Source organism: Leucopleurus acutus (assembly GCF_964270905.1).
Source record: "Leucopleurus acutus genome assembly, chromosome: 12".
NCBI lineage: Eukaryota > Metazoa > Chordata > Mammalia > Artiodactyla > Delphinidae > Leucopleurus > Leucopleurus acutus.
In genome coordinates, this window is record NC_139154.1 from 12,759,342 (window position 1) to 12,774,024 (window position 14,683).

General features: G+C 41.5%; 1 protein-coding gene across 5 annotated transcripts in view; it reads right to left on the minus strand.

Moving 5' to 3' along the window:
- Positions 1 to 1,330: 1,330 nt before the first annotated feature.
- IMMT (inner membrane mitochondrial protein) overlaps positions 1,331 to 14,683 on the minus strand; it is a 48,877-nt gene continuing 35,524 nt past the window's right edge. For 3 of the 5 annotated variants that reach the window (XM_082851583.1, XM_082851582.1, XM_082851580.1), the window contains 6 exons: positions 14,490 to 14,625; positions 13,827 to 13,956; positions 7,835 to 8,058; positions 4,988 to 5,119; positions 3,880 to 4,009; positions 1,331 to 2,867 (listed from right to left, as the gene is read on the minus strand). In XM_082851583.1, coding sequence (XP_082707709.1) covers positions 2,254 to 2,867; positions 3,880 to 4,009; positions 4,988 to 5,119; positions 7,835 to 8,058; positions 13,827 to 13,956; positions 14,490 to 14,625 — 1,366 coding nt within the window. In that variant the 3' untranslated portion in view covers positions 1,331 to 2,253. Of the gene's footprint in view, positions 2,868 to 3,879; positions 4,010 to 4,987; positions 5,120 to 7,834; positions 8,059 to 13,811; positions 13,957 to 14,489; positions 14,626 to 14,683 lie in introns of those variants that run through there. The other 2 variants (XM_082851581.1, XM_082851584.1) reach the window with 2 other exon arrangements.

Genomic DNA, 14,683 nt, shown 5'->3' on the forward strand with positions numbered 1-14,683 from the left:
GCATGAGGAAGAAAAATCAGCGTCTGGACAAGCAGAGTCCCCTTTCAACATCATCTTGTTTCTCAATATGCAGTGAGGGTTGGGGAGGTTTGCTAAAGGAATACTAAAATTGAAAGCCAGTGGCTTTTGTTATTTGATTTAGAGAGCTGAAATAAACCGCTCAGTATCGCTTGCTTCCTGTGAGCTCAGATAATCACATCCGAAGGAAGTTATTCCTGGGCTCCTAGAGAAATTTACTTCCTTCTAATCTGTAATGTTTTACACATTTCCTGAGTAAAATAAAAATTATGAACACTTCTAACATGACAAATAAGTTAGTCAGCTTTGCAAGTTAATGTATTCTACAATTTCATGCTATTCCAAAGGGAAGAAAGGCTTAATTTAGAACAGCCTCATTATCTTCTAGTCAAAGCTTAATGGCCCACAGGTGCCAAGAGTACCTCTACCTGCAGAGATTAAGGACATCACACAAAGTGTGTGTTCCAGTCAGAAACTAGATGTGCTGAATTAAGAATCCACTTAGGGGTAACATAAGGACCGTTAATAACACCAAACGAACCACTGGGTCCCCAAATCAAAGCACAACGTCAGGCGCCATGCAGACCTGAATGTAACCATCAGGAGCCGGGACAGGCCTGCAGAAATACATAGACAACCCTTTCTCATGATTTCCAGATATGCTGCTCAGATAAAAATGCCTCTTCAGTAATCTGTTTATGAACACATAAACCTCAACAAAAAGGACTTCCCTGGTGGCGCAGTGGTTAAGAATCCGCCTGCCAGTGCAGGGGACATGGGTTCGAGCCCTGGTCCGGGAAGATCCCACATGCCGTGGAGCAACTAAGCCCGTGCGCCACAGCTACTGAGCCTGCACTCTAGAGCCCGTGAGCCACAACTACTGAGCCTGCGCTCTAGAGCCTGTGAGCCACAACTACTGAAGCCCACGCGCCTAGAGCCCATGCTCCGCAACAAGAGAAGCCACTGCAATGAGAAGCCTGCACACTGCAACAAAGAGTAGCCCCCGTTCGCCCCAACTAGAGAAAAGCCCACGTGCAGCAACAAAGACCCAACGCAGCCAAAAATAAAATACGATAAATAAATTTATATAAAAAAAAAACCTCAACAAAAAATCATGATTTTGAAAAAATATTTTGAAAAAATATGTTGACGGTAACTTCATGAAGTAAAAAATGAAAGGTGAAACACTGATTAATGTTTACCCAATATGGCAACTGTTCTAATCTTCAGAGAAGTGAACTATGTAAGCAAGTTCTCTGGGTTTTACAGCAATCCAGTTCAAATATACCACAAAATTATTGAACCCCTTTAAGATTCCAGGCTCCCCACCCCCACTTCAATGGAGAGATTCACAGTCCACATACCAGAAAGGAGCGAGGTCAACTACCAGTGTTCCAGAACTGGGAGCCATGAACTTTTCTGAGGGCTGTGGAATTAATTTGTGGGTAGAGAAGACACCAACATTTTTCTAATGCCACAGACCAGAACACAGTACATCACAAGTAGAAAGGAGAAGCAATGGTTCCAGAAACCGTTTCATGTATACATTCATATAAGGGTGCGTGCGGGTGTACTGGATCCCAATATAAAATATTATTTTTCCCTGTGGTAGCAATCGAAGTTTGGGATACAGACTATTTCTAGTGCCTTTGAATCAATGGAATGACATATCTCCAATTATAAACATATTGGCATCTTGGCTTATATTTACATCACTCTTGAGTTTGACCAGCAGGAATCAGTTCACTAGGACCTTCAAAGCCAAGAACAGGCCTAGGGCTTCTGAAACCCGGTTCACAGCCTGGCAACTCTGAGCGCCCAGGAGTTGCTACTTCTGCTTCTCAAGGAAATTTTCCATATACACAACAAACTAGAAATGATACTTTTTGAAAAGGGATAAGCTGCTCAGTTTTCAATTTCTGTTTTATTCAGTTTGCTCCAAGGGCAAAACCAACAGTACAGTGACCACAAACGTTATTTTGACTGGCTCACAAGCCTGATCAGTAAAACCTGAAAAACAGAAAATGTTACCCAAGTTGCAAATAAAGTGCTCCTGGAGTTGACTGACATGACAGCAAGAAGGAATAATATAAATGCAACAGGTGTTAACATTTAGAACAGTACCTGTCACCTGCTCATTTCTAGGCAGTTCTGAGACCTTGTTGCAAACCCTTCATATATTACTGCCAATTTCCTTTGACATGAGATGTGACTTTACAAGACTCTTCCTAGACCTTACTCTTGCTGCACTTGAGTGGTTCCTATTCCTACGGCGCTGGCGTATGCTGTCAGGATCTCCACTATCTGCTTAGTTTCTAGGGTCATTCGGGCTTCCTTCAGCCAGTCCTGTGCCACTCGTCTGGACTCCCCTTTCAGCTGATTGACAAACTTTGCTGCCAGCTCCAGGTCACCATGCTCAATGCAATAGGAGGCATATGACAGTAACTTAAATGTGTTTGTATCCTCGGGGCAGAGCTCTGCTGGTGGCTTCAGCTGCTTAGGTGGGAACAGCAGCAGGGACTGTAAGTAGGAGAGGAAGTACTGGTATAAGCTATTCCTGGTCTCATCGATCATGGCTACCCTGTGGGCCAGTTTTTGGATGGCATAGAAACGGACTCTAAGGGTCTCTTCACTGTACACCCCACGGGTCAGAGACTCTGGAGGGAGGGCTGCGCTTAGAGCCTGGGCAAATTCACTATCGGAACAGCTGACTCTGATGGCCTCCACTGCGCTACCCAGGGGAACAGTGGGCAGGTCTGCAGATGCCGTCTTCATACGGTACTTTAACGCCTCCACAGAGAGCCAGAGCTGGTGGGCTTTTCTGGCCTCCTCTTCAGCAACTGCGTGACCTATTAAAAAAAAAAAAAAAAAAAAGGCAAAGACAGACTTTTTTCTCCACCTGACTATGTCCTCATACACAGAGAGAACTGGTACACCTTCCACAGCAGTGGAAGACAGGGCTGGAGAGAGCCTCTTCCAAGCCCATCCCACCACTTATTTATGGTGCGTTCTTTCCTAGCTGGCCTCTTCACATGAGGCAACAAGGCACGACATAATCTGCTGAGGACTTGTTTTTACTGTAGCCGTGGAGAAAGCTGAGAGGGTGGATGTGCACAGATGAGGCTCCCTTCTTTCTTCCTGTGACATCTAGGAGAATGCAGGGTATCTAATTCAGATACATTTATCTTTAGAAATGTTTGAGAAAGAAATGTGATATTTAAATTAAGCCAAGACTTACATTAAGGCCATCAGAAACTTTACTTTCTACAAAGGAACGGACTACTGGATCTTGAAACTTCATGAGTACTTAGCTTATTGCTATGCTTATCTGACAAAAAAGATTCCATCACATCCCACAGAAACCCATTTTCTTAATAAAATCCTCACTGTCAGGACATTTCCCTTCCAGTGTGGCACATGGAGGCCTCAGCATAACTACCATCCATTTGGTGGGTGGAACAAGCAAGTCACCACCTCCAGGTAACCCTCCAACGGCAGAGCCTGCAGGGCGAACATGCAGCACACTGACCTTTTTCTCCACTCAGGGCACGTGAGACACCACCAAAGTGTGTTGGGTAAACTGCCTTGTAAATGGTGATCTCATGCCGGTCACATAAGGAGTAAAACTTCAAGTTACTTAGGTTTAATTTTTAGATCCTTTTAAATTTCTTCTCACAACTCTCTATACTACAAACTTACCAAATCTGGGGCTAATTTTCTAAGAAATTAATAAAATTTATTAGAGGGACTTTGGCATCTTTATTCCCTAATGTCAATGCATGTATACCATTATCCTCATAGCAAGAATTTACCCTGGGAAGTAGGGCTGATGAATTAGCTGTAAGAGGTCCATGTGCTTACTCTGAACAGCCTGCTCGATTCCTCTCAGTCTGGCATAGGCAGTGTTTATATCCAGAGTATAGTTGTCAACTTGCTCCTGACTGAGCCGACGAAACTGTAATTCTTGTTCAGCGAGTTTCTCAGACAGGTCCTGAAATGGTAAACAGTGCACAGAGAAAGTGATGCTACCTCAGTGCATGTCACTTATCAGGCCACTAAGTCTTCCAGTAACTGCTGCCTCCCAAAGTAAAGAGGGCCTTTAACTAATCTCAAAACAGGTGTCATGAAACTCCTACATTATGTGTAAGGTTTCAAAAATTTCCTAAAGCACATGTGATGTTTCATCTTCTACAAATTTACTGGTGGAACCTAATATTAGAGGAAGAGGACCAGGAGGGGAAGAAAGAAGTCTATTAAAATGAGAAGATGACAACTTTAGAAAATACAGTAACTGTATGGCCACCCAGACATTAAATTGTATTCAATATCTTCCACTTTAAGGGTTCATTTTTCTCAAAATACTCATCAAAGAGAATTCAAAGTAATATACCTTTTCATATTGGTATAAATTTCAATTTTCTGGAAGATTTCCTTACTTGGAAAACTTCATTCCCTTCTTGTGAGGCAAAATAATAAGTTAATATATTATAAATGACTTGCTGAGCAGAAACTAATTATGATTAAAGGTATCCTGATGGTTTGCTGTGGTTTCCAAACTTAACCTCTCCGGGATGTTTCCTCAAATATAAAAATCTCAGAACTACCACATAATCCACAAGAGTTTGTGGAGATAAAGCAGGCATACATGTGTCAATTATTATTACCTGCTTTCCTGAAACCCCCTGTACCAACCCTCCTTCAAGCTTAAAGGCTCCAAATGACTAGGACATAAATACAAAACACATCTGATCAGTAACACATAGGTACACCTTTATGTAAAAAGGAGCAGATGTGAAATATACAAAAGTCCCCCTCCAGCAAGGATAGGCACCACTAGAAATCTTTCCCCACTCTTCCACACTCTCAGACTGAATGACATGGAGCACATTAGAAGAAAAACAGAGACTGTTTATAGTGTAAAGGGGAAAAGGAGGGTGAAGGGAGACGATGCTTTACGACAGGTCCTCACCTGCTCAAACTCGTATTTCAGTTCCTGTTCTTGGACCCTAAGGACATCTCGTAAGTGATCGGTGTGGGCAGCAGCCTGGCGGCGAAGCTGGGTCCTCATTTCATTCTCCATGGCATCCCTGACTTCCTCCACCTGTGAAGCCAAGCACAGTGATGAGGAATTCTCAATTTTCCACATACGCTTTTAGCAAAAGAGAAAGACCAGTAACCACGATGATGGCAGCCTCCACGTCCAGAACCCCTTACGATGAGCCGTGCACGGGAACACATTCTTATTTCAAATTCTCGTAGGAATCAGAAAGTTGAATGTTGGAAGGTGACTCAAACAATGTCGCATGGCTGTGGCGAAATCAGATTTCAAACAGGGGTCTCTCTAACCCCCAGACTTGAGTTTCTTCCATATCACCAGGCTGCCTCCTGTACAAAGCAAACACTGTCATTTCCTGCATCACATACTCCCCTGAGAATCAAGAAATCCGAGACCACAGAAATAACTACAAAGACTTGGGATCAAACACAGCTTCACCGCAACCATCTGTGTGGCCTTAGGGAGATTATTCATCTTCGAAGTCTCAATTTTCTTGTCTGTGAATACTAATGCCTACCATGCAGAACTGTTAAGAAAAGTAACAAATGTCTGACAGTTACCGAACACAGTTTCTCTCAACAAAGAAAGCTCCTCTGAAACTGCTTATTTTAGTATGAATTCAGACTCAACACAGGCCAAATCAAGCCCAAACTATGAAAAGCCTACAATGTCTGGCCTAACAATTAGCCGTGGGTCATATTACAAATTATTTAATACTAATTACCTGGAAATCATAACTTCCTTTTTCTCAGAAACAATACAGTTAATAAATGAATCCATTCGGTCAGTGCATAAATATTTATGCAGTGCCAGCCCTGTGCCAGGCAGTGCCTACTGTAAGCTTGGATGCGATGGTGCTCAAGGCAGACAGACTCCTTGCTCTTTTGCAGTATACATTTCAGGAGAGGGATCAGTGACAGGCAAAACGGACATCTCAGACTGTGGTACTTGTTTTTAAGAAAATAAATAGGGCAATATGAGAGAAAGTAATACAGAGACTCTACTTTAGATTGAAGGGAACAGGACGGGGCTACCCCAGGGCAAAAGATGTAGTCAAGGCACCAACACAACAGCAAGAAAGCCCAAGGTACCTGGTACACTAGGGAAATAGGGAAGTAAGGGAAGCCTGGCTCACAGCAACAGGAATGAGATCAAGGGGCTTCTCTGGTATAAGTTAAGAATTTGGATTTTATCTTAAATACAGTCGGCAGTCAGTGGAGGATTTTCAGCAGCATAGTGTCTGATGAGAACACATTTTCTAAGGACCACTTGCCTGTGTAAACAGACATAGAAAGATGGGCATGCAAACAGGGACCCTGTTAAGACGATACTCTGAACTAAGGTGGTGGTGACTGAAGGAGAGAAAAGTGGAGCGTTTAGGGATTTATTCTGAATGCAGAGCTGGTAGACTCTGTCAATGGTCTGGATGCAAAAACTGATGGAGGAACAACTGAGCATGATTTCTAGTTTGATCAATGAGTGGATGGAGGTTTATTTAGAGAGAAGCAGCTGAGGGGCTGGGAGACAGTTTGGAGAGAATCAAGAAATTTGTTTTGAACATGTTGAGTTTGAAATGACTACTGAAAATCCAGCTGAAGACATCAAGTCAGCTGCTGGACAGCCCTTGAAGCCAAGGCAGAGGTCAGAGCCAGCAATATAAGTGTTAGTAATAGACGGTATTTGAACTTCAAGGCCACAGGACTAGCAAAGAGCGCCTGGAGGCAGCTTAGATGGATAAAGGGTTTCAGAACAATGCCAGTGCACGCCGCTATTTGAAGGCTGAGCAAAGGAAGCCAAGGAGCGTCAGCAAGGCAGCGGGAAAGGCCAGCAAGTGTGGGGTCTGGCAGCCTAGGGAAGAAAGAGTTTCAAGGAGGAGGAAGTGGACTTCCCTGGTGGCGCAGTGGTTAGGAATCTGCCTGCCAGTGCAGGGGACATGGGTTCAATCCCTGGTCTGGGAAGATCCCACATGCCGCAGAGAACTACGCCCGTGCGCCACAACTACTGAGCCCGCGTGCCTAGAGCCCGTGCTCCGCAACAAGAGAAGCTGCCGCAATGAGAAGCCTGCGCACTGCAACAAAGACCCAACGCAATCAAAAATAAATAAATTAATTTTTTTAAAAAAGGAGGAGGGAATGGTCAACTGTGCAGCTGAGAAAATGCGAAGGTAGGATGAGCAGTCAGGTTCCCAAATCAGCCTGTAGACACCTATTTAATACATGATGTGCTCAGACAGAAGACTACAGCTATTTCATCCATGCTTCACCACTAACTACTTAGAAACGCTTGCAGAGAGGGGTCCAGTGGTTGAGGCTCAGCACTTCCACTGTAGGCGGCACGGGTTCAATTCCTGGTCAGGGAACTAGATCCTGCAGGCCATGTGTTGCAGCCAAAGAAACCCCAAATAAACAAACAAACAAACAAAAAACAACCCTTGAGGAGAAAAATATACTCGGAATCCAACAGACTCAGCACTGCTTAAGGGGACAGAGGCTCCACTGGGAAAAGGCAAGCTAGATAATCCTGGATGACAGCAGCTCGTTACTTTCTGACACTCCTGCATCAGCTCAACGTAAAGGCTCTCTGCTAGACCAATCCTTCCCTAGAAGTTCTGACTAGAACAAGGGCCAAAGTTCCATTCAAGAGGGGGGTTGGCCTGACTTAACAGCTAGTACTTTAAAGTCAGTGACTGCTGGTATTACCTCTAGAAGCAAACAAGTTAGATTCACTTTAAACATTAGGCAGTTTTGCTCATTTCTTTACCTTTCTGTCCTGTTCAGCCTGTATCTCACTTCTATGATGTTCTAATGCTTTTGCCACTGCAGAGTCAAACGCCCGCTTTTCCTCCAGCTTCTGTTTCTCCAAGGCTAAGGCAATGTGCTGCTTCTCCGTGGCTTTCTGTTCGGCCAGCGCTCTGTTCAGCTGGTCGATGCGGCGATGCGCGTGAGCAATCAGGGAGTTTAGGTCGTCGGGGGACAGCCTGTCAGCTAAACAAAACCACATGAAAATGTTAATGATTTCACCAAAATCATACATCTACAAGGTAACTTGCCTCAACTGATTGTAACTTAAACAGCTAGGAAGAAAAGCCAAGAGGAAGGAGCTGACATTTCAAAAGAGATGTAGAGGCTGCCGTGTAATCAGAAATTCACAGCTCATGGCCAGCAGCTAAGCATTTTCAATCCCAAGCAAAATAATTCAGGGAGGCCTCCAAGTATAGAATCAGTTTTTTTCCAGGAACCCAAATGAGCAGTACTTCCAGTGTGAACTGATTATACATTGGCTTTATAACTCACCATAATTCTGCCTCTAAGGACAAAGCTTACAATTAAATACAAAGCTTACAAACGTACTCACTTCTACATTTTCTGCTAAAACGTGAATCAAATCCAAGTTCTCTCAGACTTTTCCCTAATAAGAGTTTTCTACTTTTTCTTACACAGATAATATGCTCCAGGACAGGGATCTGCAGCCAGAGCTGTCCATCAGAATCACTGGTAGAGCTTTTAAAAATAATCATACCCAAGGATTCTGATTCTGATTTTTTTTTTTTTCTTTCCCCAATCTCACACTCCAGAAGTGTTCTGATATATTACCACAGGTTAGGAATTATGGCTCTAACAGCAAAATAAAGAATATGGGAAATACTATGATAAACAACTCAATTCCACGATACGTAGATTGAAAAGCAAAAAACGAAGTGAGGATGAGAGATTTATTGACCAAATTCACCATGTGTAGCTCCTCTGGATACTGATTTGAACAAAACAACTAAAAACACTCATTCTATAAAGTGATTAGGGATATTTGAACACTTAAGAGATATCTTTGATGACATTAAGCAATTATTGTTGACTGGGACAACAGTATGGTCATCACATTTTTTAAAAAACATACTGAAAGTTTTTACAAGCTGAAGAATATAATGTTTGGGATCTGCTTCAACATAAGTTGGGGGAATAAATGAGACAAAACCAGCCATGTGTCGGTAACTGCTAAAGTTGGGTGATGGGTAGACAGGAGTTCATTATAGTTTTCTTACTTTTTAATGTTGCAAATTTTACAAAATAAAAACTTAAATATATATATATTTATATAGATATATATATATCTTTTATAAAAGATATATATCTTATATATCTTTTATAAAGGATATATATATGTATATCATATCTACAGGTTTCCAATCACACAGTGAAAACATTTTTGTTCCTGAGAGCACATGGATGACAAAAATATACAAATCAGATTTATCACATGCAACATAATTCTACTTTAGATTAATTTAGACGGTTTAGTATAAGAATCATAGGCAAAACGAAAAGACTTGAGTCTTTTAAGACTCAAAACAGAAGCCTTTAAACATAAAATACACATAATTACTCACCTAGGTCAGAAATACCTACAAAGAAAAAGAATAAGTTTGAAAAAAAGTAAGTACATGTTTCAGTTATTAATCATTAAATAGGAATATCCAAAAGAAAGCAAGAAGGAAGCAGAAGCTAGTAGTAGAAAAAGCATATTTTGGTATTGGAAAGTAAAATGATGAGTTTATTTCCTAAAATTTTTTTAAAGGATCAGAAGACATTATATAAATCAAGGTAAATTCTAACATTTCAGAAAATAAGAGAGTCAATGATATTAAAGTAGTCTTGGTTTCTGGGGACTCATCTCTAACTACTTTTGTAAAGCAATCAACTTGGTTAGTTTTTACATGGAAACTACAATTCTTGTTTATCCCATTTGCATTAGTTCGTAGACTATTTCACGAAGGCACAGTCCTGACTGTGTTCTCAATACCACACCTCTCCTAACATTGCAAATACTTAAGAAATTAATTTTTCTTCTTTGGAAATTTGAAAACAGTGAACTCACATTAAATTTGTGCTTAATGGGTGCAAATTAAACTAAGAACTATGACTGCCTGACGTGGCGGAAAAGAAAACAAAATAACATTCTGAAGAGTTCGGATGATGCTCCCCACCATGATCACAAGTGCCACTGCGTGAAGCCCTGACAGGAGAGGACCCGCAGCCAGTCTCCTGCCTCTCAGAATAAGCTTCTTAATATCCTGGGTATGACCCTTGGATTCAACAAGTTCAAAGACAAGTATTTTTCATCCAGAATGGCTCTAAAAGTTCAACTACTTAATCTGGTATACAACCAGAGACACAGGGATCTGTCCCAATGCTGCAGGAAAAACCGGCAAAAGATGGACAAGGTTAAGAGATAATAGGTCAGTGTCAACGTGGCACGCAAGTATGGCTACATATACTAGTCTACTAGCAATAAAGGAAATGTCCCTCGGGAATACTGACAACCTACAAATTGCACCTCATTCTCTCATCCTGGCAACACCCATGCGCACACCTCCTAGTGGCTCCTCCTCCCTCCTCCCACAGTGGTATCCGCTATCTGAATATAGTGTTTATCACTCATTTTGTTATACTTCACATACGCATGCATCCTTAAACAATATATAGTTTCATTTTACATGTTCTTAAGCTTCATGTAAGCGGTATCCTATTTTACATATTCTTCTGCAACTTTTTGCTTTTCCTTAACATTTATGTTCAAGAGAAATGGTCTGGGTCATTCATCTGCACTGCCATATGTGTGGTATTTAACTGTCTTTGATTTTTCTGCTCTTACAAACAGTGCTGCTATAAACATTTTAATGAATCTTCCTGAGCACCTGTGTGAGTCTTCCTGAGCTCATACCTAGGAACTGAACTGTTGGATCGGGAGTATATACACTGTCAACTTCACTAGATACAAGTTATGGTTCAACAGACCAGTTGCTGGGAATTCCCTGGCAGTCCAGTGGTTAGGACTCAGCGCTTTCACTGACAGGGGCCTGGATTCGATCCCTGGTTGGGGAGCTAAGATCCCACAAGACGCACCGGTGCAGCCAAAAACAAAACAAAACAATTGGTGAACGATCACTTCTAAGTCTCTTTCCTATTCTTCATTTTCAGTGCCCTTGGCATACACACTGGGTGACCCATATCACTTCGCCCTCAGATTACTCCAGCAGCTTTGAAGAGCTTCCTTACCCTGAAGCATCCCTCCCTACGTCAAACTCACCCTCAAACTCATAAAAATGAATCTTCCTACTTATGATCATCACATCATCCCTCTTCTCAAAAGCTCAAAAGGGGGTCCTGTGCTGCCAATACGAATCAATCAGCCAGAGAACAGTGAGGCTAGTAGGTAAGAATGAGATCCTGGCCCTAGCCCCAAACGTGGACAAACTACTTAAGCCCTCTGTGTCTCAGTTTTCTCATCTATAAAACGGGCATAATGATAAAACTCATCTCAAAGGATTGTTATGAACTTTAAAAAAGTTAACTACATGTGAAGCACTCAGAACACAGTGCTAGAAATAAAATCATGCTCAACAATGTTAGCTAAATATTGTTATGTTTGCCACTGTGCTCAGCTATGGAGAACACAGAAAAAGTACCAGACAGATGAATATCACCAGGATACTTATAACTTAGGGAAATAAGACTAATAAGAGAAAAATAACTGGTAACACAAATCAGTACTAATGAGCTTAGTATAGGTCTTAAAAGAGTTCAGATTTCAGAAGCGAGAACATATGTTGAGGGCTGAGGTAATCATGGAATAAGTCACTATCCCCAGAGGGACACAAGCAATCAGCAGCACTGGCAGGAAAACTCTGCAGCTGTAGGCATGGCTGGAAGGGAAAAACTTCAGCAGGTGCCATTTGTACCTTTCAATCTATTTAAAAAATAAGAAATTAAATGGAGGTTGCCTTCCTCCCTCTAAAAAATAATCCAAAGATTCCACTGCAGAAGATTTTCCCTTTCTATACGATACCTTTCTTTCATGCTGGGTCTTTCAGCCTTGGTACTACTGACTTTCTGGGCCAGATAGTTAGCTGGAGGGGCTGTTCTGTGCACTGGAGGGTGCTGAGCAGCACCTCTGTCCTCTACCCTACATGACAGTAGAACCCCCCAATGTGACAAGTCTGTCTCCAGACATTGCCAAATATTCTCTAGGGGCAAAAATGCTGAGCTGAGGACACCTGCTTTAATGTTTTCATGCTTTACAATGGGCAATTTTCTAATCAGCCAAAAAAAAAATTTTTTTTTTATTTATTTTTATCTTGGCCGCACCACGCAGCTTGCAGGATCTTAGTTCCCTGACTAGGGATGGAACCTGCACCCTTGGCAGTGAAAACACTGAGTCCTAACCACAGGACCACCAACGAATTCCCCCTGACCCAGGTCCCCAAATTTTTTAAGCTAAAAACTTCACAGAAAAAAAAAAAAAAAAAAAACACTTCACAGGCTGGCATGGAAAAATTAGTAGGATTTAGCCTACTGGGAAGACCAAAGACAAGTATTTTAGATGAGAGAATGCAAATTTCTAGGGATGGCACTCATAACTAACTCTCTATAGGCAAAGCCTGACCTGCCCTTTCAACCTTATTTAATTTACTGCAGCCAACCTAGACGCCCTACTATCTACCAACGTCAGGTTTAAGCCAAGGAGCTTACATCCAACGGACAGAGATACACACACAACAAACACCAGTGAGTAAGTATTTCAGAAGGATTAAAAAAAGGTAACGTGGTAGAGTGCCTTGTGGAGGAGGATGTCTCTGGGATAATCACATCTGTCTCAGTTGTAACCTCAATGAAGCCCAGCCCTTGAAAGAGTCTGGTGAGGGAAACAGTACAGATGTGGCTGAAGCAGGCCTGCTCAAGGACACACTGTCCACACTGTCCCCTCTGCTGCTAGTCAGTTCAAACAAGTTTAACCAACAATGTTCAAATAAGACTGACTCACTGTTCCCACACTAAACTTTGTGTGATTCTCCATTTAATCCTCTCTTACAAATCCTGCTTTTATTTTTTGCTTTGACAAGAATCTGGTATCTATCTCCCTCTTAAGTGAGTCAACTACATTAAAAAAAACTAACTACATATCTGAGTTAATAACAGCCTTGACTCCACTTCTTGCCATGACATCTCCTTGGCTGGCTATGATGCTGTGAAAATTCCTGCACTGTCTTTATTACCTGAGCTCCTTAGACCAGCCACGGTTCTGTGATGCAGCCTTGACACCTTCACCCCAGAGAGGTCTATAATGCCAGTTCTTCAGGTGCTACCTGATGTTCAGTTTCTAACAGACGCTGGCATTTAAGAAGTACTGTTTTGATTTTGTTGAGCCTGGTAATCTCCGTGATTCTTATTACTCTCACAGAGCTTCAAGGAAATGTGACTATTCCCTGCAGTTACAACGTGTAATTGTTGAGCCATACAAGTTCCATGCAGTCTGAGCTATTTGCAAGTTGAAGGCCACACAGCAGATTTCTTTTCCACCCAGCACCCCTGGGTGAGTTCTCAACCACAGTATTGTCACAAAGCAGTCATAAGGTGTGCCTTAAGTAATTCATTATGAATATTTTTAAAGTCACGAAGGTTTTGAATAATTTTACATATATATAATATGCTAACAGAGTCAAGGTTATGTCACTTCACTCACTTAGATTCCAGATTACACTGGCTGGAACTTGTGTCCACCACGGCTAAACCAGGTGTGTCACCTGTCACAGGTGTGACTGAAATAAAATGTGGAAAACATGATACTGCATATCAGATGAGATGTGCATGCCAGAGGGGTTTAGACTAGAGAATGGAGCTGAAGCAAGTTTAGATCAGTTGATCAGTTGTTAAAAAAAAAAAAAAAGGGAAGGTACCAACACTTCAGTTGTACTTACTCATCCCTTTCCACCCTGGCAAGACTTCCGGAGTAATACTGTCCAGTTCTCGTTTAAAGTCATCCCGGGCTTGGACTACCAGCTCATGATACTGAGACACAACCTTAGCCTCAGACTGAGCCGCCTTAACCTGAACAGATACAAGGGGTATGTGGTTAAAGTGAACAAAAAGTACCATAAACATTCCAAAATATTCTAAGTCACAGTCATTTATTTATTTACATTTGGTTGTGAATATATAAGCAATATACAGAAAGAAATCTCAAGCTCAGAAAAAGGAACGTAAGTCTTGTCTTTGTTTCCTTCTAATTCTATTCAAATGCCATGGACAGGCCCTGTCCCATCTCACTGTGCCCCTGTCCCTCTTTCTCTGGGTCACGGGAAATTACCCATACACATCACAAATGCAGACTTGTGAAATTTCCATAAATGGTAATGACCATGAGCAAATGTTTACCTATTATAAAAAGTATCAACAATACTGAAGAATCCACTTTGTGTCCAAAGCAAGTTTTTAAAATTAGTTACAACTAATATTCTTTTCAAGGGAAAAGAGAGAAAGATGATAGGAATCTTACTACATTCCGGAATTCTTAAAAATCCTTTGACAAAACAATTACATTTAAAAATAAAAAATACTTGTACAAGATCTAAGAAACATACCTTTTGGACCACATTATCCAGATCAACTATCATGTTGTGAAGTTTCCCCTCTGCAGCAGTTATGTAAGATTTGGCCCCAGCAACCTCTTCTTTCTTTGCATTTTCAATTACACTTTTCATCTTCTCTAACTCTTCTCTGGAAACCAATAAAACAAAACAAAGGTTTAGTATTAGTCCTTATCAACTTTATTAAA